Below are 26,124 nucleotides of genomic sequence, written 5' to 3'. Positions count from 1 at the left end.
TTGTGTTGAGACCCAATAACATGTAGACGTCCTCTAGAGTGACGGTACATTCACCGATTGGAAGGTGAAAAGTATGGGTCTCAGGCCTCCAACGCTCACACAATGCTAATATAAATTTCATATCGATTGAGGTGCTTATTAAATTAATTACCTTCCCAAACCCCGCACGCTCAAGATAAGGCACAATCCAAGGGTCAGGTGGACTTATCGATCCCGCACGGGTTCTGAATCTCGTGAAATCCTATAAAAAAAATGATGAACCATAAGTATTTGAATGTTTGAAATTAGTAAATATTATTAGAAAATTTAAGTGTTTAGAACATAAATAAATTGAATTTACTCAAACTTACATAATCGGCGATGTTTGCAATGGTTCCTCGATGCTCTTCACCCATTGTTAGGAGAGACATTTTTGTTGATGATGAAAACTAGTTGTTCTGATGAAAGTAAGTTTGATGATAGTTCTTTGGTGATGAAGAAAATGAACAAGTATGGGGACCTATTTATAGCCAAAACAAAACATAATTAAATGTGTTTGGTGCAATAAAAGTCTGCCACAATTAATTGTGAGAAGACAAGTGCATGCAACGGTTGAACACTTAACACGAAGCAAGTCGCCACCCCCGGTGACGACAACTCTTAAAAATCAATGTTGTCGCCACCCCCTTTGGCGACAACTCTTAAAAATCAATGTTGTCGCCACCCCCCGTTGGCGACAACTATAAAAAATCAATGTTGTCGCCACCGCCTCTGGCGACTGCCTGCATGCATTAGTTTTGTCACATTTAAATGTTTCAGACTTTGTATTGTTGCATGCATGCTGGTGTAAAATGTGGGGACGAGATTCCATTGTGGCATGGTTTAGTCTTGTCATGTTTGAATCTTGTGCAGAATTATTGCATGTATTCTTGCATGCATTAGTATTGTGTAAGAGGTGGGGACGAGATTCCATTGTGGCATGGTTTAGTCTTGTCATGTTTGAATCTTGTGCAGAATTATTGCATGTATTCTTGCATGCATTAGTATTGTGTAAGAGGTGGTGCATCTATTATAAGAACTAAACTTCACATTTTTTCTTTCACACCTAAATTTCACAAACATTTCTTCTTTCATACCTAAACTTCACAAACATTCATCCCTCCTATTTTTCACAAACACATATCTAAATTATGGCATCCACCTCACAATACAAAGTTCGTGTTCATATGAACGGTGAGACTTACCAGTGCGACACAAACGGTTTTATTTTTAGAAACACCAACTCAACACGTTTTGCTCTAAATAGACAGGCGGACTTTTCTTATATAAAAAGGAAAATCGAATCCAAAATAAGAGAACCAGTCTCGCAAATATTTTACCAACAACCCCTAGTTGAACCTAACAACTCGGTCAAGTTTTATCAATCACAGATAACGAATGACATAGAGGTTCAAAACATGTTCCTTACCCATGAGTATTTTGGTTACGATTATCTGGAACTGTACATAGTGGTCGAACAAATTGTTCCTTCACAAATGACTCAGTCACAGGTTATTGATCCTGTTGTTGATGACGAACAACAGCCCGAACATGCCATGGACGAAGAAACTGAAATAGAAGATGTTGTTGACGAGTTGGTGAATCGTGACTCCGAAGATGACGAACAAGTTCCAGTACCGGATCCAATACCAGATACACATGCATACTCACCTCCAGCACATTTCACAACACTTAATTTGGGAGAGGACGAGCCATCGTCCGATATGTTCTACAATCCATATATGCGGTCAAACGAGGAGTTAAAAGAGGGTGACACGTTTCGTTCGAAGGATGATTGTATGTTGGCTATAAAAAATTGGCACTTAGCAAATTGTGTTGATTTTAAAGCTGATCGCTCAAATCCAGAGAGAGTGACTATTTTGTGTAAAAACCCGGAGTGTGGATACATGCTGAAGGCATCATTCAGAAAGAAATTTAATGCCTGGGTGATACGTTCGATATCTCAAGGCCACACCTGCGTCACCACTAATATGGCGCAAGATCATCGAAAACTCAGTCATGACATGATATGTCATACCATCATTCCTCTTGTCGAAACTGACCCATCACTGAAGGTGAAGACAATAATTTCTCATTGCGTTTCTGTGTTCAAATACAGACCTTCGTACAGAAAGGCTTGGTTAGCTAAGCAGAAAGCAATTGAAAAAGTCTACAGCAATTGGGAGGAATCATACCAACAACTTTCTCGCTACCTGGCTGCACTGCAATTGTATTCACCTGGGACTGTTACTATTTTGGAGACACTGCCGGCACTGTCCCAAGACGGAACCCCTCTCGAAGGTAATGGAATCTTCCATAGACTGTTCTGGGCGTTTCGACCATGCATCATCGGTTTTGGTTTTTGCAAGCCGATTATTCAAATTGATGGAACATGGCTGTATGGGAAATACAAGGGAACTTTGCTGATGGCGGTCGCGCAGGATGGAAACAGCAACATTTTTCCAATAGCCTTTGCTCTGGTAGAAGGAGAAACAGCTGCTGCTTGGAGTTTCTTTCTGAAGAATCTCCGAGCTAGAGTTGCTCCACAGCCTAACCTTTGTTTGATTTCAGACAGACACGCTTCTATTGACAGCGCATACAACAATCCGGCAAATGGTTGGCACAACCCCCCTCTAAGCATGTCTACTGTATTAGGCATATAGCACAAAATTTTATGAGAGAGATCAAAGATAAATTTTTGAAGAACCACTTGGTGAACGCGGGGTATGCCTTAAACCAACCTGGATTTCAATACTACCGCCGAGAAATAGCGTTGACAAATCCAGATGCAGGGAGGTGGATTGACGGTATTGACAGAGCGAGATGGACTAGGTCATACGACGATGGGGCTAGGTGGGGTCACATGACTACAAATCTTGTGGAATCAATGAACGGGGTTTTCAAAGGCATTCGAAACCTACCTGTAACTGCCTTGGTTAGTGCTACGTATTTTCGGATGGCAACTCTGTTCGCCACAAGAGGTAAGCGGTGGAATTCAGTGTTACAAACACAACAGGTCTACAGCGATGTGTGTATGAAATATATACAACAGGAATCTGCCAAGGGTAACACTCATCGAGTGACCGAGTTCGACCGTCATGGCCACACCTTCAGTGTAAAGGAAACAATTGACCACAACCAGGGACTTCCACGACAACAGTATCGCGTCAATATCCCAGATCGTTGGTGCGACTGTGGCCAATTTCAAGCATATCGCATGCCTTGCTCCCATGTCCTTGCAGCATGTTCACATACTCACTTTGATGCATTATCTTTGGTATCCGAAATTTACAAGGTATCAACGTTGCTCAACGTATACGACAATTACTTTCCGGTGGTAGCAATGGAAGCATATTGGCCTGTGTACGAGGGGGAAACAGTTTGGCATAACGATTTAATGCGTCGGAATAAAAGCGGTCGACCAAACAGCAGGCGTATTAGAACCGAGATGGATGTAACTGAAAAAATGCAGAGGAAGTGTAGTATATGTCGTAAGGTAGGACATAATAGGAACAAATGTCCTAATCGTGGTGCTAGCTCCACAACATAGTATTTAGGTGTTATGTGTCTTTGTAATTTATTTTTTCAATGAAATGAAATCAAATTATTAGTTAAAAAAATACGGTTGGATAATAAATTAACAACAAAAATTATATAAACAAATAATGTTGAAAAAATAGGGGGGAAAATTATATAAAAAAAATTAGGAAAAAAAATAGCCCAGAAAAAAAATAACAAAAAAAAAATGAAAAAAAAAATAGGGGGGGTGGCGACAACACCAAAACAACAAAAAGGAGGCGCCAGGCCCACTGGTGACAGCTCCTAGGCCCAAAACGTTGTCGCCACCCCCTGGCGACAACGTGTTAAAAGTAAAAAAAAAAACATTTTGGTAAATAATTTGAAAATCTTGTTATTTTTGTAATTTTTATTAAAAAAATTGGATATTTAAAAAAAAATTCCCGAAATCAGGGACATAATTAGAATTTCACCGAATATATACTCTTATTTTTGCCGACTTCTTTTGCAACTAGTTGCAAGATCCAAATACTTTTATTTAATACTAATATTGATCGATCATTATGTATGTTCTAGTTCGTTCCTATATATATACACCGTGACTTTGTCGCAACGCAGTTCGAGATGCTCGTCACATAGCAATCTCTCACTTTTTTCTTCTCTTTTCACTCAAACCAAGATCGCAATTTCAATACTCCATTTCTTGCATTACGGTAACGATGCAATTTCTTCATATCCTTAATCACGTTTCATTTCATCATACTCAATTTCTTGATCCGTATTTGAATCTTACAATTGATTTTGGTATCTATGTAGAAAGAGAGATTAAGCAATGGCAGATGGTGATAATATTGAGGATGTGAACAATCAAGTTCACTGTGATAATAATAATAATAATTCTGGGGATGATCTCAAAGATTCTCAGAAAGTTGCAGATAATGAAAACTCAATGCCCTCTTCTCAACAAGAGGTAATTGTTTTTTGCTTCATCGTTGTTATTTTTCAAGAATGAGTTTTTTGTAGTTTGAGAATGTTGATTTCTTGGGGTTGGTTGTTCTTTATGTTATTGGATTAAAAAAATTAAGTTATCTTTACTGTTTCATTGAATAATAAATGTATCTGGATATTAATTTCATTGATATTGATATAATAAAGATAGGTCTATGATAGTGTTTTTAGAAACTGCGCATACAGCCATTTAGCATATTTGCGGTAAAGGTTTGAGTCCGGAGAGTGTGCTCGAATCTCAAGGTCTCATGCTCCTCTAAAAGCATGAGGTTTCCGCTAGGTGCTAACAATTTTTGTGTTGGGAGAGTCCATACATAGCCATGATCTGGCTTTCAATGGCTTCCCTGCACATGGGCGATGGGATTGCTCCTCTTAATTAGTCGAGCTTTCAAAAAAATTTCAGCATATCGAGATCGAGATTGGACAGCTCAAATTTAATGCAGATTTTGATCTTTTTAAATTAAACTTACTGATCTTGAACTTTAGATCATTTGATCTCGATTCAACAACTACAAATCTGCCTGATGTATCAAATTTGTTAACTCCACACAACCCATATTGTGTTTTTAAATCTTGTGCAAACCTTATTGGCTATTTGGGGAAAAATTCATCTGGTTATTTAACATGATTTAAAGTTTCAAACCGGTAATTTCATTTTTTCAAGGTATTGGTCGGGAAATAGCTATTTATCCTACGGTGTTGTCATTTATAAAAGATGAAGGACTTTTCTTAATCTAGATAAATGAACTGATTGGAACTTAAAATTAAGTTAAAGGATCCTTGAAACAGGCCTGCTATTTATATTACATCTAAAGGAAATGTTTGGATTGGAATTAAGTTTTTGCATCAGTTCAAGATAATATTATTTTCATATGTTGATGAAAAATCTGTTGTACTAAGTTTTTTGTAAGCTTAGATATTACTGAAATCACTCCTCAAGCATTGGGGAAGCATTATAAAGGGTTTCTTACCTCATTTATACTTATTCTTCGCATTAAATCTCACAATATATTGTTATGATTCGATATATCATTTGCTGTAAATCCATTCCTGCAGGAAGACGCTGTAAAGAAAAAGTATGGAGGGAGATTGCCAAAGAAGCCTCCACTAATATCCAAGGTCCTTTTTCTTTATCTCTTGCTTCTTCAACGTTTCATTTCCTGTATTGCTATATCATTTGACAATATATGTGTTTGTGTGAAATGTATTTTTAAACTGACTTTTGTTCATGAATAAATTCATTTTTGACAGGATCATGAACGTGCTTATTTTGATTCTGCTGATTGGGCTTTGGGGAAGGTATTTTCTGGTCATTATGCTACTAAAGTTTCGATGTAACCTTCAACATGTTTCATTTGGATGCCTGACATCTCTGTCTTATCTCTATATGATGATTACTGATATAGCAAGGAGCACAAAAGCCTAAAGGACCACTTGAAGCACTCCGTCCAAAACTGCAGGTAAAATTATCTGTTGACTTTTTTACTCGTGTTCACATAAATACTTGGCTCTGTTTGGATAAACAACTAAAATGAACGCTTATACTGCAAGTGCTTATCATACAAGTCTTCATGTATAAGCTATTTTTATAATTAAAAAATTTTTTAAAAAAAGTCAAATTGATTTCATATAATTTATACATTATTTTCATAAGCTATACTTGAGAGCTCATGAAAATAAGTTGGAAACAACTTATATACGTGTCATAACTTATTTTCATAAGTTCTACCGAATAGTCTCACAAGTGTTTTATATCTGTAAGTAAGCTCAAATATGAAAATCTAAATGGTCCTTAGTGTGTTTTGATTGCTATCGAATTCCCCAACTTATTTTTGCACAGCAAGATATGAACAATTTCAGCCTTCAAAGTAGATCAAACTTAGTTTGGAATGAAAACAGCGGTTGGGCTGCTTTTCCAAACGATGCTTCCTAATCTAAGTTAGTTCAATCAAACTTAAGTCTGCAAACTTTCATCCAAATATAGACTAAGTTTATTCATTTCTGCATTGGTGCGGTTGACACAATGTATCTATTGTATTTGTAATAATTTTGAACCGCCAAATAGACTGAGGTTGAATTTCAAAACTATCATGAAGAATGGATTTTGTTGTGCAGAACACGTCTCTACAATGACACAGATGTGCTATGCAACTTACTTCAACAGAAGTAATAGTTTGTAACCATTGTCGAAGTCCCTTTCATTAGGTTTACAGTATAGTTTTTTTTTTTAGAAAACATGTGATCTGAACAGGGAATGTGATTTTACGATTAATTACATATTACATTGCTAATAAATGATAAATTGCAATGAGCATTTTCCTATGCATCTCTTTGAAATTTTAATTTCTTTGCTGATATTGCTCTTTATGTTTTCTGTACCCTGTCTTGGGGTCCTACCTACATTGGTATTCAGCCAACTCATCAGCAGGCTCGATCAAGGCGCTCAGCTTATGCTCCAGGAGATGGTTCTGAAGGTATGTGCAAATGACAGGTCCATTTCTTGTATTCTATAAAGTTCAGATCTGCGTTAAAACATAACTGTTTTGTGGTATATTTCCTCTTTGACAGTTGACGGGGAGGATCCAAGTTCTGCTGACGATGTTGCTACTGAAGATGTTGCCGGTGATAAGAGTGATGCTGCTCAAGATCAAAGTTCCCATTAGTAGTTACGGGTTTGAGCTATAGATTGCATTTTGACAGTGGTGGTTTCTTGTCTGAATTTAGATGCAAATGATGATGCATATTAGAGTTGGTTGTGCTAATAACTAGTTTGAAGCGGTTGTAACCATGAATTTCATGATGTGCTAGGATTGCACAGTGAGAGAGATCCTGAACTATTGCGCCCAGTTGTAATATTTCATGTTTTACAAACAAAAGATAGTTATCTAAAATAAGATTGGATGCTTAACAGTATGATGTTTATGTTGGTGCATCTAATTGAATGAGTTCTTTAGTTGACAAATAAATGCAAGAAACTTGCTAGGATGCCCTACAAAGAAACAGTCAGCATCATACTTAATTCATAAGGAACAAAAATTCTTTGAAGAGATTTTCTTTAAATCAAAGGTCTCCATAAATCTTTGACCACATTCTTAATAAATCATTTACTACTTGTATCATGAAAATTTGGTATTTAAACATCCCTAAACAATCAAGTTACCAAATTATTTGTTTTCCTTTTAAACCACTATTTTGACTTTAAGTGTCTGACAATTGATGATTTAAATATCCAAATATCAAATTCTAAAAAAAAAAAAAAACTATTAATTTATAAAGTTTCAAAAACCAGAGGCTGGAAAATCAAATACCAACCCATTGAACCTTTCAACACGTTGAACTTTCAAATTCAATATTATGACTACTCTTGTAATGAATCTTATTAATTCTCCTATTCTTGGTACAACAGCATCATTCCATTCCTTCACCCCAAAACCCAAAGCTATTATCAAAAACACCCACAACAACTCTCATATTATTACCATGCTCAAAAAACGAGTTAACTTGGTCGAGTCAAACAAACTCACCACAACCACCACCACTGAGTTTGATGACTCGCTGGAACCCACCACCTCCTCCACCACCAAACCATGCTTATGTGGAAGAAGGCACTTCATTGAAGCTGCTGCAACTGCAACATTCACAGCAACCACACAGTCTGCCACAGCCACAAATTCAGATTCTGACTACACAGTAATTCTTTTTCTTTGTAACAGTAAATATATTTCAAATTTTTTATCTGTAATACCGACGTCTTTGAAAAAATGTGCGTCCACGTCTGAGTGCGTCGGTCTCGCACCGATACTTGTGATTATGTTTAATTTAAACATGTCAGGGTCAGTGTCGTGTTTCTGATGTCTGTGCTTTTGTGTTTGAATAAACACAAGTTGAGTCGTGTTTCTGATGTCTGTGCTTTTGTGTTTTCAAACACAAGTTGAGTTTTGCTGACACTGGAAATGTTTTCTTTTGTGTAGGCTTTGGTTAACAAGTTTCACCCACCTAAACCTGATTGGTATCAAAAGTTCTTTGCTTGGGTTCTGAATTCATTTACTAAATCTTATGAAGCTGAGGTTTATTCTTCATTCTTTTCATCTATATAGGGCGGGTTTTGTTTTAAATTCGTTTTATTATGGACTGAATGACCATTTTCTTTCGTGAAATTGTACCGTTACACAATTCGGTCTTTCAAATCCATGGAATTTCAAAATTATTGTTGAAATTGACACTCTCGAGTGTGTTAGTCTTTCGGTTCGTTCTTTTCAAGAACATATGGCCCATTTGCTTTTGCGTTTGCAAGCATATGGACATGCGTTTGATGAGAAGCTACACTTTGCAGCTTCTTGTTTTTGTTAAAAATAACATTGGAATTTGGTATTTGCTAGTTGGATAAATTACCAAACATACGTATAATTGTTCGACCTTTAAAATTTAAAGGACTAAAATGAGTATTCACTTTTTGTTTTTGTTCTCTGAACTCTCTTTTTGGGTGGTTTTATGTTTTTTCTTGTCATTGCATTGAAGTGAGGTTTGCGATATTTTCTTGTAAGGTTGGTCAGTACAAGTCTCAAATCTTCAATATCTTGAAGGAGAAGAAGGCTAACAAAATCTTGGAGATTGGCATTGGAACTGGTCCCAACCTCAGTTATTATGCAAGTGATTCTAATGTGCATGTTATTGGCATTGATCCTAATCCAGAGATGGAGAAGTATGCTCGGTCTTCTGCTACATCGGCTGGATTTCCACACTCAAATTTTGAATTTATACATGCTGTATGTAGTGTTTCTTATTCTTACTGGTTTTAAGCTATATAAGTTACAATCCTTTCTTTAGAATGAGGATTTTGAGGAACCATGGTATAGAGAATTTATGGTCTAAGTGATTATTACTTGATTTGTGTTAATTGATCTTTAAATTTTGCTTTATTTAGGTTGGGGAGGTTATACCATTAAGTGACGCTTCGGTCGATGCAGTTGTTGGAACACTTGTATTGTGTTCTGTTAAAGATGTTGATCTGACACTTAAAGGTGAAGAAACCTTAGCCTTCTGGTTTTATTCAAATTTTTTGCTTACCTTGGCATATTATGAGAATGTTGGGTATGACTTGTAGTCATGGTCTTTGAGGGCGTGAAACACGGGCTACCGCAAAGTTCAAAATTTGTCACTGTTAAATCGTGGTAAAATAGAGCCTTATAAAATATTTGTCTCAGTCAAATACATGCTTCCTTAGGGTCGATGTTTTGTTTAACTTTTAAATTGCACTATGTATGCAGAAGTGATGAGGGTGTTGCGACCTGGTGGAGTGTATGTGTTTGTGGAACACGTAGCTGCAAAAGGTGCATAAACAACTTTTTTTATTCGCTATTTTAAACGGAGTAACAAATAGCTTAATTTTGGTTTGTTTTCTTGGCGATACAGATGGAACATTTCTCCGATTTTTACAGAGAGTTCTTGATCCACTGCAACAGACGATTGCAGATGGGTGTCATCTATCCAGAGAAACAGGAGACAGTATATCAAAAGCTGGATTTTCAAGTGTTGAGCTTGACATGGCAATCTTATCAAATGCTACATTTGTAAATCCTCATGTATATGGAATAGCCAACAAGTAGGATTGAAATTGTGTCTTTGTTCTTCTTAGCATGCTGCGGTTCGGCTGCTTTGAAAGGATTCTAGTCATGAGAGGTTAAATGATTAACCAACTAAGCTAATGGAATTGTGGAGTAGTTTGATTTGATTCAAGCATTGTTACCTTTAGTATAGTTGGTGAGAATTTTTATGCTCATTTTATGCTAGTTATAAGAATAATTGTGCAGTGCTTTATGGCTGATAATATTAATAACAGAAAATGACAGAGTGAATGTTGGCTGGTGTTCAAATTTTCAGTTTTTAGTTTATGTTGTTTTCTTCGGTAGCACAAATTACAATAGAGAATATTCTATTATACTAGAAAATAATAGAATATGTCGATGGCAAAATAGAAAACTAGTCTATTTATCTACTCTACTTTCTATCTATTACTAAGAAATTGACCAAACTGTCAAAATTACCTTCTCCACTAAAAAACATTACACTACAAATTGGACAAAATAGTAACTAACAAAATCACCCAACCACTTTTCTATTGTCCAATGAAAATCAACTTTTTTGCCAAGTGTCAATTGCATGTTTATGATTCAACTTTTTCTCCCAAACACACATCTTCTCTCTCTTACTTAAAATTTCAAATTTCTTTTACATTTCATTTTCCCACACTTTGTTACTTTCATTTTAATTTTTCTTAATTTATTTATTATCACAAAAAATATTAATAATCTATTTTTAAATTTTATATTTACTAAAAATTTCAAATTTCTTTCACATTTCATTTTTCCATACTTTCTTACTTTCATTTTAATTTTTCTACATTTATCTATTATCACAAAAAATATTAATAATCGATCATTTAATTATTATCCCCAAAAATATTTAATTATTTCACGGGTCACTATCAACTCAATATTTAATTTTTTTAATCGATCATTATACATTTTCTCTATCTTAATTAAAATTTCAAATTTCTCTCACATTTTTTTCACACTTTCTTACTTTCATTTTAATTTTTTTCTCTATTTATTTATTATCTCACGGGTCACTATCAACATAATGTCTATTTTATTTTAATCAATCATTGTCTTTATTTGAGAGATAATATCTTTATTTTTATTTTTTCTCAATCTCACGATTTTTTATCATTATTTAATACAATTAAATTTCCATGATTATTGTTTATTTTACATTTGTTTTTAAATATATTTTATATCGCATCAAATAATTTTTTTTATTTCACGGGTCATTATCAACATAGTAGCTATTTTATTTTAATCAACAATTACTATTAATTGAGAGATAATTTTTATTTTTAAATGTTAATATTTCATTTTTATTATCTCCATCTTATAGTATTTTTTATATGATTATTTAATATAATTGAATTTATATGATCATTTTTCATTTATAATTAAACCATTCATTTTTAATTTATACGTATCTAATTAAATTTTATTCAATATTAAATGAATTTACCCCTGCGGAAGCACGGATATCTTACTAATATCTATTTATAATATATTAAATCAAAAGTTACATTCTTGAGTTAACCTATCACCTCCTCCTATGTCATATCACCTATTTTTAAGCGGCACTTCTCAATTTCTTCTTAATTTTTCAAAAAGCCAAATCATATATATTTTCTAGATTTAAATGCAATTTTAGTCTTTTTATTTTAATTTTCTTTAACATTTTTTTCTTTTAAAAGAATCAGCTTTTTAAGTCTCCTTTTTCATATTTCTGGATATTTTTGTCCCCCTCTAAAATAGTTGACACGTCAATTTATGACATGATAAAGATTATGTGGCACAATGGTTGTCAAACTTGCGAGTAGATTTGTAAATTCATACGAGTTTACGAGTCTAGGAAGCCAAAAACAAGTAGAATCGTGCATATAATCGTTTTTTGATATACTCATGTACACTTATACAAACTCGTATAGACTAGCGAGTCTACGAATCTATATGTTTTTTCAAATTTCTCACAATTTATTATTTTTTTGAAAAAAAAACCCACAAATGACCCAAATTTCCTAAAATTTATTATTTTTTTAAAAAAATCTTTATCTATTGCTTATACGATGATATGTTTAAAATTAGATATGTCCATCTCTTAGTCTCTTCCTTTAACAATGACCAGTCGATGACGTCTTGGGAGAGTCTCCTCCTTCATTGGCGTTTCTTCCTCCTTTCATTGATGGCGTGTTCGCGTTTGTCTCTTATTGTTTTCGTGATCGTCTCTTATTCTTTAGGTTCGCATTATGTTCTCTCTTTCTCTTTTGTTCTCTTGCTATGTGTTTCAAAAATTTGTTTGTTGTTGTTATGTTCTCTTTATTTCTTGCTACGTATTTCGTAAAGTTGTTTGTTGTTGCTCTGTTGTATTCATTTGCGATTATTTGTGTTCTTGCTCCGTTTACTGCGTGCGGTGCTATAAATCAATCTTTCATTGTGTAATTGTTCTCTTATATGTTTCACTTGGATGTTTTCTCTCCAAGCATATAAGAGATTATTTTGAACTCCACATATAAAATTTGAGTAATGAAATTTACATTATAACATGAAATTGAATCTTTCAGTAATTACTCTTGTTGTATGTTTCACTTGTTTTATGTTATTTTCATTATATGTTCTTCTTTACTCATTAATTTTGTATGTGATTTAAATCTTGATTGTATGAATTATGCATTTTTTAATTGTAATTATTCATTAATTTTGAATTGTGATTCTTTAATTTATATGTGTGTGTGATTTAATTCCATTGTTTCACTTGGTGTATGTGATTTTTCATTCATTAAACCTTGTTTTGTTTCTAATGGCTTTTGTTTTCATTCTTGCATTTTTTATTGAAGTTATGTATTTATTCCCTTCTTTTTTGTTACAACTTATTCTTTGTTGCTAGCTCTCTGTCTCAAAATGTTTTCGAGCAAAATAATCGACCATGTTGCTGCTCCTAGTCCTAGAGCCAAAGGCACTAGAAGAAAATGTTTCTAGAAGTCGGACGTATATTAGATGGCAACATGTTGAAGATATTCATTAAGATGATGAATGGATAGTTGATGATTCTAATGAAGAAAATGTACAAATTGAAGTTAATATTGAACAAGATGATATTATTGTTAAAATGTTCTGGTAGATGATGTTGTTGTTACTAATGTTAAGCAAAGTGGTGGTGGTATAATTGTTGAATTAGGTGGAAGTGGAACTTCAAGCAATCCAACTTTAGGTAATGATAAAGAAGGTGTTTCATCTGATGCAGATTTTGGTAATGATAGTTAAGATATTGATAAAGATAATGCTGATAATATGGATGTTTTAGTCCATTAGCATTTTTGTTTTATGATTTTTTTTTTGCTTTATGTAGTATGAAATTAAGAAGAAATTAGTACTTCAAGTTTTTAACTATATACTTTTCTATTATATTCAATTAAGAAGGAATTAATTTTGTTATGGAGTATGAAATGTAGATTTTGATGTTAGTTGGTGTTCTATTATATAAATTTGTGTCATATATGAGGCATTTACAAGTATATAAATAGATGTGTGTCATATATGTTACTTACAGTTTTTAAAGGTTATTTTTAATTTTCCATAGACTCGTATGAGTCTGTGAGTCGAGTCTATATATTCTTTACGAGTTTGAGTAGATTCGCGAGGCTGACAACCTTGTATGGCCCCACTTTCAAAAAAAAAGTATGACATGTCATTTAAAAATCATTTTATGTTGATAATTATATTGATTATATTTAAGATTAATTATAATGTTATTGGAAATTAAAAAGTTTGAGTAATGAAATAAATCTATCCATTTGTTTCCACTAAACCATTCTTTTTGAACCCTAGTTTTTAAAAATTCCTAAACATGTGTTTTATATCACACCTCATCATTCACCATCGTGAAAGACTTCATCGTTTTGACACCTTCATCATCATCACGATTCACCATTTGACTCCTTTGTAATCATGTTTCACCAATTTTTTTTTTTTGGAAAAAGCAAAATATATTAAGAGAACAACCCAGACACAAGAAGTGCATAAGGTGGTTCAGCAGTAATACATAGTCTGTCCCTTCACTTACAAGCAATAAATATTCCACCAGAAAAACCAAGCCACTAAACTACTCCCTTTTAGGCACTCACCACCATTACTACACATAAGTTTAATACATGTTAAAATTCCTTATCTAACAAACAGATTCAATAGCATATGCATCAACAATAATGTACTGACTGCATGATGTTGCAGTACCACTGGTTCAACATTTGAATTTTTTAACAGTTGCAGCCAAACTGACAATGATGATGGGAATGAAATTTGCACTCCTGCCTCTGCTCTTCCAACAGAAAAATACTGATATCTCCCCGCAACCTCGATATCTAGATTCGAACCGCTGCCTCTTGTGCTCAGGTTGTCGCTACTCTTCGACTCACACACGTCACAGACAACGGAGACTTTGCACCAATCTCTTATTCGCGACATACCAAAGCCGAACCATCGTTGGTTTTCAATTCGATTCATGTACTCCACAGCCCCCTAGAAATGGTATGATTCGAACGAAGAGCTGCAAGATAACCAATGTGACTCAGTTTTGAGACCCTATTTTCACTCAAAGCCCGAGACAACTGTCCTGGACCGCGGCTTTCCCCCCTGAACCCAATATCGAAGCCTAACTCAGAATTCTCCTTGGATTCTGATGCCAGTGTAGCATATTACATCGGAGAGATTTCTGCTTGTTGCTTAACCAGAACCAAGCCATCCTTTGCACTTCTTCAAACATTTGATCCGCTGTTGTTGTCTTGTTCTTGAAGATAACTTTATTTCTTGCTTTCCAAATAATCCATATGCACGCGAACCATACCGTTCTAACTCTTAATACTGTATTTCTTTCACTCCCAATGAGCGCACCAAACTGATAGAAATGCTCCCGGCCATCTATAGGCAGCACCGCTAGCACTCTAAACTACCTGATAACACGAGACCATAAACCTGCAGAACTAGAACACTCAAAAAAGATGGGAGAGCCTGTTTCAACTACATCGCAGCCACCCGCGCACTTGTTACTCTCCTGAATTATGACTCCTCTTTTAAATAAATTATCCTTAGTTGGCAGCCTATTGTGAAACAGCCGCCACACTAGGCACAATGTTTTTTACGGCACCTGTTAGACGCTGGCCTGAGGATCTAGAGGGGGGGTGAATAGATCTCACAGAGTTTTTCGGAATTATTTCGAACTAAAGCGAAAGCGATTCTGAATCGACTTGCGTCTATTCCGGACCGTTATTGTAAGGGTCGTATATGTGACAAAACCACAAGATAATTGAGATTAACGATGAAGTGATATGTTATCGAATCAATACGTTTCACAGCTGAAAATCAATTAACTTCTAAATTGACAAACTTTGGTTTGCAATGCAGTAATAATGGAATAAGCAAAAAGACAAACACTTGGTGATAATGTTCAAGTTGATGATGATTCAAGATGTGGTGAATTGTGATGTTTATGCAGAACCTTAATTCACAATTTTAACACTTGAATCGTTAATCAATTTTGCAATTATGACCAAATATGAACAGAACGTAAATGAAAAGATAAAAGCGACAAGAACACGATATTTGTTCAGGCAGTTCGTCGATCGTCCTCGCTACGACTACGTCTGCCCCCAATTCCAAATTGAAATTGGGAAATCTTCCATTAATGTTGAAAGTAGTATATACAAAGAAGAAAACAAAGCGATAAACAATAAACCGAATTTTTCGATCCTTTGAATCTTCTTCCCCCTTAATCTTTAGCCAGATCAAGGTGATCCAAGAGCTTCACTTGATCCCTTTTCTGCAGTGTCTTGAATTGCCTTGAACCCTTGTTCTTCAATCTTCACACTCAGATGGATCCTCGATGAAACCTCTTGATAAAAACCCCCAAGAAACACCTATCTTGGAGGACAAAACCCTCGGATTTTATTCACCAAAAACCCCACAAATCTTCACCCACTAGGAATCTTCAATTCCGTTCCAAGGACGTTATCGAACTCGATCACTAACCCTCAACGCAAGAATGATTATGTGTAATTGTGTTGGAGATGACGAAGAACGAAGATGAGAAGCCTTTGTGTATCTTTCAGTCGTTGGTGTTGTTTTCAATAATTGAACCTTGGACAATATATATGAGAGCTTTTCAGTTGATGCAGAGAAAACCAGAAATTTTGGCAGTTTTGATCAGATAGGTCGACCTAATTTAGGGCTGGGTCGACCTAACAGAGCTGCATATCCTTTGGATGTCAGTTTTGATCAAATAGGTCGACCTAATTTAGGGTTGGGTCGACCTAACAGAGCTGCATATCCTTTGGATGTCATTTGTTCCCAGTTAGGTCGACCTGTCAAAGAAGTAGGTCGACCAGAATCCACTTCAGATGCGTTTTGGGGATATTTTCTCAGATTAGGTCGACCTAGTTGTTGTGTAGGTCGACCTAGCAGAATGATATGTAAATTTCTTCATTTTAGGTCGACCTGTGTTGGGAGTAGGTCGACCTGACTGCTGATTTTCTGAGTTCCTCTTATTTTGCTTGTGTTGAGTCGACCTGTATGCATAGTAGGTCGACCTGCTCTGTTATGAGTGACCAAAGCTTGCTTTTCTTTGAGTTCTTCTGCTTGTACCTTGTTGCTTGTATGCTTGTTGAGTTTGCCATGAATCAAAAACATCTTTGTGAGTGTGATCTTGTATTCACATACTCCCCCTTTTTGATGATGGCAAACCGGTAGTGGAAGCTTTGGCAATAAGTGGTAAAATCTCCCCCGTACACTCAGCATCTATTTACTCAGCTGAGCTCCCCCGTACACTCAGCATCTATCTCCCCCTTTGACAACATCAAAAGAGATACAAGAAAAACAGAAGAGGAGAGTAACGAGAGAAACATAGATAAAACGCTAGCATTCATAGTATAGTAGATAAAAGGTAGATAGTGATAGCATGAGAGCCAAATATGTTTAAAGGTGTATTAAAGATGAGACACATATATGAGCAAGAGAGATATATGTATGAAGTCACTATAAGCATGTTAATTGATAGCATATTATAGTATCAATAATATTTTTGGAAGTGAACAACAATTACGTTACCGCTTTCTCAATATGTAGGTGTCAACTTTAGTGGCAGCCTTTAGTCAATGTGGAATGACGCCTGGCTTGATAATGAACTACCTTTACGCTAAGAGAAATGTTAGCAGAAAAATATATATATAAAGTAAAGGAATAATATTAAGAGAGAACAAACGTAATTAGCCCAAATTAGAGATATCGAGTATCCCTAATTCCCTACGAATGTTGAAGTATTGCTCCGTTGCTAGAGGTTTGGTGAAGATGTCGGCTAGTTGCTTCTTGCTTTCTACATGTTCAAATGTAACATCTCATTTCTCTACATGATCTCGTAGGAAGTGATGTCTTATTTCAATATGCTTGGTGCGTGAGTGTAAGACAGGATTTTTACTCAAGTTTATGGCACTTGTGTTGTGGCACATGATAGGTATACGATCAAGCTTAATACCAAAGTCAAGAAGTTGTTGCTTGAGCCATAATATTTGTGCACAGCAGCTTCCAGCAGCTACATATTCTGCCTCAGCAGTAGATAATGCAACCGATACTTGTTTCTTGCTATGCCAACTTATCAATGAATTTGAGAATAGATGACATGTTCCACTGGTGCTTTTTCTATCGGATTTGCAGCCAGCAAAATCTGAATCGGAGAATCCTACCAAATGGCACTCATTTCCCTTTGGATACCATAGGCCATATGTAGTAGTTCCACGTAAGTATCGCAGAATTCTTTTGACAGCTTTTAAGTGAGATTCTTTTGGACAAGATTGATATCTTGCACACATACACACACTAAATATAATGTCTGGTCTTGAGGCAGTAAGATACAATAGTGAACCTATCATACCTCGGTACAATTTCACGTCAACCTCTTTACCTTTCTCATCTTTGTCTAGATTAGTATTTGTTGCCATAGGTGTGTCAATTTCCTTCGCTTCACTCATTCCAAATCTTTTGAGCAGCTCCGTACAGTATTTAGTTTGATTCACAAACGTTCCATGACTGAGTTGCTTGATTTGTAGGCCAAGGAAGAAATTTAGCTCACCCATGAGACTCATCTCAAATTCACTCTGCATAAGCTTAGAAAAATCTTTGACAAGTTTTGCATTAGTCGACCCAAATATAGTATCATCTACATAAACTTGGACTAAGAGAACATCTTTATCTTTTCTTTTAATAAAAAGAGTAGTGTCAACTTTACCCCTAGAGTACCCTTGACTAAGAAGAAATTTGCTCAAACGTTCGTACCAAGCCCGAGGGGCTTGTTTAAGACCGTATAGAGCACGTTTCAGCCTATAAACATGAGTTGGGTACATGTAATTCTCAAAGCCGGGTGGCTGAGCAACATAGACTTCTTCATTTATATAGCCATTTAGAAAGGCACTTTTAACATCCATTTGGAATAGTTTGAAGTCTTTAGAACACGCATAGGCAAGTAAGAGACGAATAGCTTCGAGACGTGCTACAGGAGCGTATGTCTCTTCATAATCAATACCTTCCTCTTGATTATAACCTTGGGCAACTAATCTAGCTTTGTTTCTAGTAATAACGCCGTTTTCATCAAGTTTGTTACGAAAAACCCATCTAGTGCCTATTACTTGATGATCTCCCGGATGAGGGACTAAGTCCCAAACATCATTCCGTTTAAATTGGTTTAATTCTTCTTGCATGGCCATTAGCCAATGCTCATCAAGTAATGCATCCTTAGCGTTTTTTGGCTCAACTTGTGAAACAAAAGCAAAATGATGACAGAAGTTACTTATCTTTGAGCGTGTTGTAACGCCCCTTGAGATGTCTCCTATTATATTGTCAATTGGATGGTCTTTCAAATTTGTCCAGGCCTTAGGAAGTTCTTCATTGTTTGAGATGCTTTCTTTTTCATTTTCATCATGAGACTCATCTTTCTCTCTCTCAGCATCTTTCTTTACAATACTTTCATTCTCGTCTTCCTTATCTTTGACAATGTCTTCAGTGGATGGACCTGCACCATTAAACGAAAGACCTTTCTCGACATATTTTGTATAAGATTCATCAAAAGACACGTGTACTACACTTCCTTTACCAAGTATGGCTCCCCGATTGTTATCTCCATAGGTGACATACCCCTTTTTCTTTGCTTGAAACTCAACGAAAAGAGATAGGTCTCCCGTCATGTGTCTTGAACATCCGCTATCAAGGAACCACAACCTTTCGGCAATGTCAAGACATTTTTCCTACAAGATTAATTTAGAGAGGGAGGTCCCCAATTTTCATTAGGTCCTTGGTAGTGAGTACACATTTTGTTGCACTTAGGCAACCATTGAAATACTCCTTTAGGAACTAAAATTCTCCTAAATTTGCATTTTTCAATGGTATGTCCCTTTTTGCAACAATAATGACAGGTAATATGATGAGAATATGCTGTTTTGCTAGTTGATACTTTTGGTACAAAAGTGTATTTACTATATAAAGGAGTATACGATCTTTTGAACTTATTTGGATCGACCGCAAAGGTCACTTTTGGTTGTAGAGCCTTGTCTAACTTGGCTTTTAGATCTCTTACTTCTTTTTGCCAAATGTGACATGTCTCACAACCAAACCATGATGTAGGATCTATTTCAACTTTATCCTTTTGAATGTCTAGCATAGATTGTTTTAAAGCTTCCATATCCTTTTCGGTTTTCTCAACTTTTAATTCAAGATATGAAAAGATTTTCTTATTTGAGGCCAAAAGTTTGAAAGCTTCAATTGCATCTCTATGTAATTCTTCAAAAGCAAGTTTTAGTTGAGAGTGAGATACCTTATCTATGAGTTCAGGTTTAAGATGACTTACAGCTTTCTTTTTCTTGTGTTGATGAGCCATAAGGCATAAGTTTGCTGATTCTTCTTCATCGCTTGATGAGCTTTCACTAGATGAATCACTTTCCCATGCTATGTAGGCTCTCTTAGATTTGTTATGACCTTTGCTTTGGTTCTTCTCTTTTTCCTTCTTAAGGTATGGACAATCCGGTTTGTAGTGACCGGCTTTCCCACAATTAAAGCAAGGGCCTTTGATTTTTCCTTTGTTGTCGTCATCTTGTTTGAACTTGTTTGATTGCTTTCTATAGTTGATCAAGCCTTTGTCAGAATGTTTTGCTCCATTTTTCTTTAGATATTTGTTGTATCTTCGCACAAACAGTCCCATTTCCTCATCATCGGAGTCTTCGTCATCACTTGTATCACTATCCTCTAGCTCTTGTCTTGAGGTCTTGGAGCTTGAAGCTTTTAGAGCTATTGACTTCTTCTCTACCTCTTTCTCCATGTTCTTTTCTTTCTTTGCCCTTTTCTCATGCATGTCAAGGCATTTAAGGTGTTGTTCATGTTCCTCTAGTTTACCAAAGAGAGTGGTAATGTCTAAGGTGTTTAGATCATTTGCTTCCTTTATTGCTGTAACCTTGGGTTGCCATTCCCTGTTCAAGCATCTTAAGATTTTGTTAGTAGCAACTGCATTGGAAACAGGTCTATCAAGAGAATTTAACCGATTTTTCAGGTGAACGAATCTCTTCTGCATGTTTTCGATGGATTCACCATCTTCCATGTGGAAGAGTTCGAACTCTTGAGTTAACGTATTGATCCTAGCTAGTTTGACATCATCCGTTCCCTCGTGGGCAACTTGCAATGTGTCCCACATAGCTTTAGCGGATCTACAATGGGAAACGCGATAGTATTCATCAACTCTTAGAGCTGAGATTAGAATGTTTCTCGCTTTCCAATCGTATGCATATCTCTTTTCATCTTCAGTATCCCAAGTATTTTTTGGTTTTGGAACAACTGCACCAGCTGCATTTGTCATGGTGATCTGAAATGGACCATTGACAATAGCTGTCCAGATGTTCCTATCAATTGCATTGATGTGGACACACATACAATCCTTCCAATAGCCATAGTTTTCACCGTTGAAAACTGGAGCTCTATTGTGAGCCCCTTTAGGTCCGGAAGCCATCTTTCCAATAAGTGTTTCACGTAGCACGGAATAAACCAGGCTCTGATACCACTTGTTAGACGCTGGCTTGAGGATCTAGAGGGGGGTGAATAGATCTCACAGAGTTTTTCGGAATTATTTCGAACTAAAGCGAAAGCGGCTCTGAATTGACTTGCGTCTATTCCGGACCGTTATTGCAAGGGTCGTATATGTGACAAAACACAAGATAATTGAGATTAACGATGAAGTGATATGTTATCGAATCAATACGTTTCACAGTTGAAAATCAATTAACTTCTAAATTGACAAACTTTGGTTTGCAATGCAGTAATAATGGAATAAGCAAAAAGACAAACACTTGGTGATAATGTTCAAGTTGATGATGATTCAAGATGTGGTGAATTGTGATGTTTATGCGGAACCTTAATTCACAATTTTAACACTTGAATCGTTAATCAATTTTGCAATTATGACCAAATATGAACATAACGTAAATGAAAAGATAAAAGCGACAAGAACACGATATTTGTTCAGGCAGTTCGTCGATCGTCCTCGCTACGACTACGTCTGCCCCCAATTCCAAATTGAAATTGGGAAATCTTCCATTAATGTTGAAAGTAGTATATACAAAGAAGAAAACAAAGAGATAAACAATAAACCGAATTTGTCGATCCTTTGAATCTTCTTCCCCCTTAATCTTTAGCCAGATCAAGGTGATCCAAGAGCTTCACTTGATCCCTTTTCTGCAGTGTCTTGAATTGCCTTGAACCCTTGTTCTTCAATCTTCACACTCAGATGGATCCTCGATGAAACCTCTTGATAAAAACCCCCAAGAAACACCTATCTTAGAGGACAAAACCCTCGGATTTTATTCACCAAAAACCCCACAAATCTTCACCCACTAGGAATCTTCAATTCCGTTCCATGGACGTTATCGAACTAGATCACTAACCCTCAACGCAAGAATGATTATGTGTAATTGTGTTGGAGATGACGAAGAACGAAGATGAGAAGCCTTTGTGTATCTTTCAGTCGTTGGTGTTGTTTTCAATAATTGAACCTTGGACAATATATATGAGAGCTTTTCAGTTGATGCAGAGAAAACCAGAAATTTTGGCAGTTTTGATCAGATAGGTCGACCTAATTTAGGGCTGGGTCGACCTAACAGAGCTGCATATCCTTTGGATGTCAGTTTTGATCAAATAGGTCGACCTAATTTAGGGCTGGGTCGACCTAACAGAGCTGCATATCCTTTGGATGTCATTTGTTCCCAGTTAGGTCGACCTGTCAAAGAAGTAGGTCGACCAGAATCCACTTCAGATGCGTTTTGGGGATATTTTCTCAGATTAGGTCGACCTAGTTGTTGTGTAGGTCGACCTAGCAGAATGATATGTAAATTTCTTCATTTTAGGTCGACCTGTGTTGGGAGTAGGTCGACCTGACTGCTGATTTTCTGAGTTCCTCTTATTTTGCTTGTGTTGAGTCGACCTGTATGCATAGTAGGTCGACCTGCTCTGTTATGAGTGACCAAAGCTTGCTTTTCTTTGAGTTCTTCTGCTTGTACCTTGTTGCTTGTATGCTTGTTGAGTTTGCCATGAATCAAAAACATCTTTGTGAGTGTGATCTTGTATTCACAGCACCGACTTGAGCCAAATCTCAGACCACTCTCTAGAGGTATCAATTCTATTTTCCGCTCGTCGCGCATTATAACTCTCCTTCACCGAATAATCCTCAGCGTTTTCTTGAGCTCCTATGTCTAGAGTACAAATGTCTTTCCACCATAATGAACTAAACTTATCACTAGTTCTAAGAATACCCTCTGTACCACCGTATCGATCCGTCAATGCTTTGATCCATAGACCACTCCTCTCCTTCCTAATTTTCCAAACCCACTTGCCTAGTAACGCGAAATTAAAATCTCTCAAGTTCTTTATTCCCACCCCACCCTCTTCTGTAGGTCTACATATTTTATCCCATTTGATCCAATTAATTTTCCTCGCCTCCTCACTTCCCCCCAAAAGAAATGTTTAAAAAGTGATTCGAGTTTGTAGATGATACCTACCGGAGCTTTGAAGAAGGATAAGAAATAGACGGGTATTGCGGACAAGACAGATTTTAACACAACCACTCTACCTCCAAAAGACAAGTGTTTGTGTTTCCATTTTGATAACCTAGCTCTCACGACATTTACCACCGGTTTCCAAGTTTTCAAGGATCTTGGGCTGGCACCTATAGGGATCCCGAGGTAGATGAACGGTATGGAGCCAACCTTACAGTTCAGACTTTTCGCTGCATCTTGAAGCCAACATCGACATACATTAACACCAATAAGGCAGCTTTTTTGGAAATTGACTTTCAATCCTGACATCATTTCAAATAATGCGAGATTTGCCTTTATGCTCCTTATGTTACTCCACCTCTTTTCTCCAAAAATTAGCGTGTCATCTGCGTATTGGAGATGAGAGAAGCTTTCCTTTCCATTTTCAAATCTAAAGCCATAAAATTTTTCCATTTCGACTGCTCTTTTCATCAGCTTGTTAAAACCTTCTGCAACTATTAAGAATAGGAAAGGGGATAACGGATCCCCTTGCCTCAGTCCTCTGCCTACCTTAAATTCTTCGGTGGGGCTTCCGTTCACTAAAACTGAAACCGAAGCTGATTTTAAACATTCCGAAATCCATCTCCTCCACTTCTCATGGAATCCCATCTTAGCCATTGCTTCCTCTAGAAATTTCCAATCCACTGTGTCGTATGCTTTTTCGAAGTCTACCTTAAACAACACCACTTCTTTTTTCTTTCATTTTGCCTCATCAACTATCTCATTAGCAATTAGCATACCGTCCATAATCTGTCTCCCTGAAATGAAGGGTCTCTGTGTGTCTGAAATGATTGATCCCATCACTTTTCTTAACCTGTTTGATAGAATCTTGGCAATTACCTTATATATGCATCCAATCAGCGAAATTACCGAGAATTGTTCCTTAAAGTGTTCAAATATGGCCTTCTTCACATCTTCCACTCTTTCCACCCTTCTTCCGTTCACATCGAGGTACAGTATTTTGTTATCTATTCTTCTTTTATTAATATATCCATGAAAGTATTTGGAATTTGCATCTTCTTCCTTTAGTCATTTGATTCTTGACTTCTGCCAAAGGATGCTGCAATTTAAGTTTGATAACTGGTGTAATTCTGCTGATTTCTCCCTCTTAACTTTGATTTCTTCGTCTGACAGCCCCGCGATTTCTTCTTTACTTTCAAGCCTGTTTAACTCTTCTTTGATTGTCTTTATTTTTTCTCCAAGGTTTTGGGTGTGATCTTTGTGCCACTCCTTGGGTGTGATCTTTGTACCACTCCTTAAGTGCTTCTTTTATCTTTTTTAACTTCTCTTTGAGGACGTACATTTCCCATCCTTCCACCGACATATTTCTCCATCTCTCCCTAACGAAATTATGGTAGCCTTCTACATCCCTCCAGCTAGACAACATACGGAAAGGCTTTGGTCCCCAGTTCTAATTTGACTCTCTCAGCATGATTGGACAATGGTCCGATAATCCTTTGGCAAGGCTGCTCTGTTTACCTTCAGGCCACTGTCTGTCCCAAGCTTCTGTTACTAATATTCTATCTAATCTGCTCATGGCTAATCCACCAGTTCTAGACCAAGTATATTTTCTTCCATGTAGGGGTAAATCCAACAAGTCTGCATCTGTGATAAACTTGTCGAAATTTTCCATCTCACCCCTTCTTGAGTTTTCGCTTCTTCCTTTTCTCTCAGATTCTTCTCTAACCGCATTAAAATCGCCAACCACACACCACTTCTCTTCGCTCCTTGCTTGAATCTCATTTTTTAATTCCTCCCACAATATCCTCTTTCTATTAGCTTCGCACGTGCATATACGTTCATAATGTTAACTAGTATCTTTGATTCTCCCCATTCTCCGGTCAACCAAATGTAGTGATCCTTAACTATTCTTCTTTTAACGCATAAATCTTTACTTTCCCAGATTGTGAGGATACCGCCAGATCTTCCCTCCGACGGTTTAAAATGGAAGTCACACTCTATATTCCCCCACCACCATGTACATAGACTCCTTTCTATTCTATCCATCTTTGTTTCTTGAATGCACATCACCTTTGGTTTATGTGTTTGGGTTACTTTCTGTACTTCATTTTTCTTTGCTAGGCCCCCTAACTCTCTAACATTATAACTTATCAGGATCATCACTACTGAACATATCACTCTCCCTGTTACTCCCCAAACTCTTTAGGGATTACCTTCTCTCCCCTTCATCCTGACTACTAATTCCTGGAGAATTTCTCCTTCTTCTCCTTTGTGAACTATGCCATACTCCTTTCCCAAGTCCCATATGTCTCTTGCAATTTCCTTTGCATCCCCATGAATTAAAACCCAATTTCTCCTTTCTATCTCATTATCAGCCAGTATGATGTCAGATTTAGTACTAACCTTTTTTACTTGATGAGGTCTTTGACTGCATTTACAGCTAGTGCTCTCCTTCTTTCCCATTCTCCTCACCATCTTTCTGTCCTTCAGTATTGACCATCTTCTCTTTCTTCTTTCTTTGTATATTTGGGCTGCCTCATTTGATTTGATGCTTGATCTCCATCCCTCCCCGCTTTTCTCTTCGTCCCCAGATTTCCTGTCGACATCTTTGGCTAGGGAATGAAGTTTCTCCCTGTTGTCTTGATTGGGTGATCTCTGCTCCTCGCTTCTGACTTGCTTTGGATTATGTGATTCATCTACTGCATGTGTTATTTGGTTCATATCCTCCTTAGGTTGAGTTGAATCGTGTCTCCATGGGTTTTTGTTGGGATTTGGCACGCTAAGACTCTCTGTGGCACAACAGATGTTTTCCTTCATTGGGTTGAATCCTTTTTCTTCATCTGGATCTTTGGTACCCGGCCCATCCAACACTGGTTGGCTATTAACTGACATATAGGCTTTTTCTAGTCTCTTTATTC

At 36.5% G+C, this 26,124-nt stretch overlaps 2 protein-coding genes across 5 annotated transcripts; both read left to right on the top strand.

The window, feature by feature from the left end:
* Positions 1-4,090: 4,090 nt before the first annotated feature.
* LOC131651671 (uncharacterized) lies at positions 4,091-7,453 on the top strand. Its single transcript, XM_058921341.1, has 7 exons — positions 4,091-4,247; positions 4,351-4,504; positions 5,599-5,661; positions 5,794-5,841; positions 5,949-6,002; positions 6,956-7,016; positions 7,111-7,453. The coding sequence occupies exons 2-7, from the start codon at positions 4,367-4,369 to the stop codon at positions 7,203-7,205; spliced, it is 459 nt and encodes a 152-aa protein (XP_058777324.1). The 5' UTR covers positions 4,091-4,247; positions 4,351-4,366; the 3' UTR covers positions 7,206-7,453.
* Positions 7,454-7,607: 154 nt separating this feature from the next.
* LOC131651670 (uncharacterized) lies at positions 7,608-10,442 on the top strand. 4 transcript variants are annotated; one of them, XR_009298476.1, is made up of 7 exons: positions 7,608-8,232; positions 8,514-8,609; positions 9,087-9,308; positions 9,467-9,563; positions 9,647-9,713; positions 9,810-9,872; positions 9,955-10,030. XR_009298476.1 is itself a non-coding variant. In XM_058921339.1 (6 exons), the coding sequence occupies exons 1-6, from the start codon at positions 7,897-7,899 to the stop codon at positions 10,146-10,148; spliced, it is 1,008 nt and encodes a 335-aa protein (XP_058777322.1). In that variant the 5' UTR covers positions 7,608-7,896; the 3' UTR covers positions 10,149-10,442. The 4 variants fall into 4 exon arrangements, 2 of the variants coding, with proteins under 2 accessions (XP_058777322.1, XP_058777323.1); XM_058921339.1 differs by lacking the exon at positions 9,647-9,713 and having other exon boundaries at positions 9,955-10,442; XR_009298475.1 differs by lacking the exon at positions 9,955-10,030 and having other exon boundaries at positions 9,467-9,713.
* The last annotated feature ends 15,682 nt before the right edge of the window (positions 10,443-26,124 follow it).

This window comes from Vicia villosa, linkage group LG2 (genome assembly GCF_029867415.1).
Source record: "Vicia villosa cultivar HV-30 ecotype Madison, WI linkage group LG2, Vvil1.0, whole genome shotgun sequence".
NCBI lineage: Eukaryota > Viridiplantae > Streptophyta > Magnoliopsida > Fabales > Fabaceae > Vicia > Vicia villosa.
This window is presented reverse-complemented; position numbering and strand designations above follow the sequence as displayed.

What these genes read in the sequence shown, in the direction of transcription:
- LOC131651671 (XM_058921341.1), top strand. Translation starts at nt 4,367, where the DNA reads ATGGCAGATGGTGATAATATTGAGGATGTGAACAATCAAGTTCACTGT. An exon ending in AGCCTCCACTAATATCCAAG is followed by an intron (nt 5,662 to 5,793) that starts GTCCTTTTTCTT and finishes CATTTTTGACAG; the next exon opens with GATCATGAACGTGCTTATTT. An exon ending in TCCAGGAGATGGTTCTGAAG is followed by an intron (nt 7,017 to 7,110) that starts GTATGTGCAAAT and finishes CCTCTTTGACAG; the next exon opens with TTGACGGGGAGGATCCAAGT.
- LOC131651670 (XM_058921339.1), top strand. Translation starts at nt 7,897, where the DNA reads ATGACTACTCTTGTAATGAATCTTATTAATTCTCCTATTCTTGGTACA. An exon ending in ATTCAGATTCTGACTACACA is followed by an intron (nt 8,233 to 8,513) that starts GTAATTCTTTTT and finishes TCTTTTGTGTAG; the next exon opens with GCTTTGGTTAACAAGTTTCA. An exon ending in GGAACACGTAGCTGCAAAAG is followed by an intron (nt 9,873 to 9,954) that starts GTGCATAAACAA and finishes TTGGCGATACAG; the next exon opens with ATGGAACATTTCTCCGATTT.